The sequence below is a fragment of the Sycon ciliatum genome, chromosome 4, assembly GCF_964019385.1.
Source record: "Sycon ciliatum chromosome 4, ocSycCili1.1, whole genome shotgun sequence".
Classification (NCBI taxonomy): Eukaryota; Metazoa; Porifera; class Calcarea; order Leucosolenida; family Sycettidae; genus Sycon; species Sycon ciliatum.
This window is the reverse complement of record NC_088646.1, coordinates 30,315,197-30,318,173: the sequence shown is the minus strand read 5'-3', so window position 1 is coordinate 30,318,173 and position 2,977 is coordinate 30,315,197. Positions and strand designations below refer to the sequence as shown.

Below are 2,977 nucleotides of genomic sequence, written 5' to 3'. Positions count from 1 at the left end.
CCCGAAGCGTGCATTTGCGCTGCCTCTTTTTTTACTTACTATCCGTATAAAGAGTGTTAACTCAGAAATTTGACCATTCTTCCATATGCCTTCATGGTCGATACATATGGCCCATGATCTGCGAAAACCACAGAAGAAGAAGAAGAAGAAGAAGAAGAAGATGTCTGCACGTCATGATTCTTTTTAGCATTGCAAGTGACAAATCGTGATTTGCTGCTGTGACTAACTGCAGGCTGCATGCTGCAAGGAAGAAGTTGCTTGAACAGTGTCCGTGCTTGGTGGTAACCAGGCTAGAGTGTCTCTGCCACTGATGATCACATGCTAGCCCGTGCACTGTTGGCTATCTACTTTCGATTTTCTAGAGAGATCAGAATCAGTAGGACAGATAGCATAAGCTCCCCATCCTTCTACAAGTAGCTCTTGCTGTCAAGGATGCTGGTGCTGATCATGATGTTCTGTTCCCGTGATGTGTGTCACTTTCTTCCAGGTCTTGTGAAAGGATTCAAAGCGTTTACCCGCCGAGGCGAATTCTTTTTGAACCTCACAAACTACTTGTGTGCGCACAGTTCTCCTGATTTACGTCATCACTGTTTGGGTAAGTGTGTGCATATGTCTATGTGTGTGTGTGTGCGTGTGTCTATGTGTACAGGACAGGACAGGATGTGTGTGTGTGTATGGGTGTGCGTGCGTGCGCGTGTGTGTTCTGAATCTCTCTTCCCTCTCCAAGGGTAGACCCACATGACCAGTTTATGGCAGTGAGCAAGTACAGTACAGTACAGTGTGTGTGTGTGTGTGTGTGTGTGTGTGTGTGTGTGTGTGTGTGTGTGCGCGCGTGCTTGTGTGTGTGTGCATGTGTGTGTGTCTGTGTGTGTGTGTGTGTGTGTGTACGCGCGCGCTTGTGCGTGTGTGTGCTCATATGTGCACGTGTGTGTATGTGCGCGCGCATGTGCGTGCATGTGTGCTTACATATCCGGGTTGTATACCCTGATATCATACAATTCTGTGTGATAGTAAGCGGGCGAATTGCACGAGTTGCAATTTGCACACTTTCATACTGAGGAGATATGAGGGATTGTGTTTTCAACAGTTTTGTCCTATGATAAAATACTAGGGAGTACAACAAATCTCTCTCTCTCTCTCTCTCTCTCTCTCTTCTCTCTCTCTCTCTCTCTCTCTCTCTCTCTCTCTCTCTCTCTCTATCTCTCTCTCTCTCTCTCTCTCTCTCTCTCTCTCTCTCTCTCTCTCTCTCTCTCTCTCTCTCTCTCTCTCTCTTATCTCTCTCTCTCTCTCTCTCTCTCTCTCTCTCTCTCTCTCTCTCTCTCTCTCTCTCTCTCTCTCTCTCTCTCTCTCTCTCTCTCTTCTCTCTCTCTCTCTCTCTCTCTCTCTCTCTCTCTCTCTCTCTCTCTCTCTCTCTCTCTCTCTCTTATCCCTCTCTCTCTCTCCTATCCTATCTATCTTATTTATCTATCTATATTTATCTATCTATCTCTATATATCTATGTCAGGTATTTTGAATGCTGCACTTGAAGTGTACGGTTCTGAGGACTATAAATATGAGCTGCTGACGTCGCTGCTGGAAAAGCTGTGGTCAGTGCACAACAAGTTTCACCAACATCCGTTCCCACCTGGTGAGTTCACTTACCGGTATATGTTGTTGTTGTTGTTTCTTCGTCTTCGCCTCTGTCGTCATCATTGTTTTTGCAGTCATGTTTCTAACCTTTGTTCTCACGATAGCCAGTGGCCAATAAGAGATAATTGTTTCTGTTGTTGGTGCTATTGTTGATGTCGTTGTTGTTGTTGTTCAAATCTTTATTCTCACGATAGCCAGTGGCCAATAAGAGATGTTGTTGTTGTTGTTGTTGTTGTTGTTGTTGTTGTTGTTGTTGTTGTTGTTGTTGTTGTTGTTGTTGTTGTTGTTGTTGTTGTTGTTGTTGTTGTTGTTGTTGTTGTTGTTGTTGTTGTCATTGTCGCTTTTCTTGCTGTCGTCGTTGGTAATCAACATGGTTCTTTGTCTGGGGAGCCCCGTTGTTTTTTTGTGAGTGCTTCCCTAGCTGTTGGTTTCTTGCTCAAAATGTCACCAGACGCCACTGTAGCCATCCTGTACCCATGCATCATCACCTGACATTTGCTTGGTTTCTTTACCACCATTATAACTTCGATGCGGAAAAGTCTCCCTAACTGACTTGCATGCAGACCACGAGTGTTTATTATTATTATTTTTTTTTAATTTGCCCCTTTAAGTGAATACGGTTCTAACTGAATGTACACTGTATACGGAGAATTGCACCCTGTAAGATTCCCCATAGGTTGCACTGGACCAGCGCTGCAAGCCAGAGAAGGCGTTTCAGCTCGAGCCTTGCGCTCTCGATTGGTCTCCGTCCGCCATTTGACTCTCCTTGCTTGTATGAAGCTCAACATTTTGATAGTCACTCGAGGGAGTCCTAGTTTGAATTTGAATGAGTGTTACCAACGGCTGACGTGTTCAGGGAAAATTCCGGCCAGTGATTCGTGCTCTGAGCACTCTGACCAAAGTTACGAGCGACGTAACTCGCCAAACACTTATCCAATCGCGTAGGCAATTGTTTGAGACGACAGCTGAGAGTTTTCTCTTCGGTCTGCATAAAAAAACGAGAATTCAGCAGTTACGATAGGTTGAAAATGTTGAATTTATCGATCACCCGTGCTCGATAAATGTATGGTCGTAACGGGTTAATGGATGGGTTATTTCACACTTTGACGGCATACATGTATGTTTGTGAGAGCAATTAGCATCTTTTTCGTTCTTGTTTGTTTCACTGTGTCCCAATGACTACCAAAGTACCAGAGGGCCGATACTTCCCGGCTCGAGGCAGCGTAAAGGCCGATCCTGGTCCACCTTCAATCTCAAGCATTAAGAATCTGTCGCCTGAGATGCACATTCACCACACACATCTGCAGGCGCAACGGGTAAGTCTCAACATTCTCGCTTACTGCTGGT

General features: G+C 45.0%; 1 protein-coding gene across 1 annotated transcript in view; it reads left to right on the top strand.

Moving 5' to 3' along the window:
- LOC135815552 (ubiquitin carboxyl-terminal hydrolase 34-like) overlaps window positions 1-2,977 on the top strand; it is a gene marked incomplete in the record, with an annotated part of 63,299 nt that overhangs the window by 51,305 nt on the left and 9,017 nt on the right. The window contains 3 exon segments of the mRNA XM_065328867.1: window positions 488-595; window positions 1,506-1,628; window positions 2,819-2,946. Coding sequence (XP_065184939.1) covers window positions 488-595; window positions 1,506-1,628; window positions 2,819-2,946 — 359 coding nt within the window.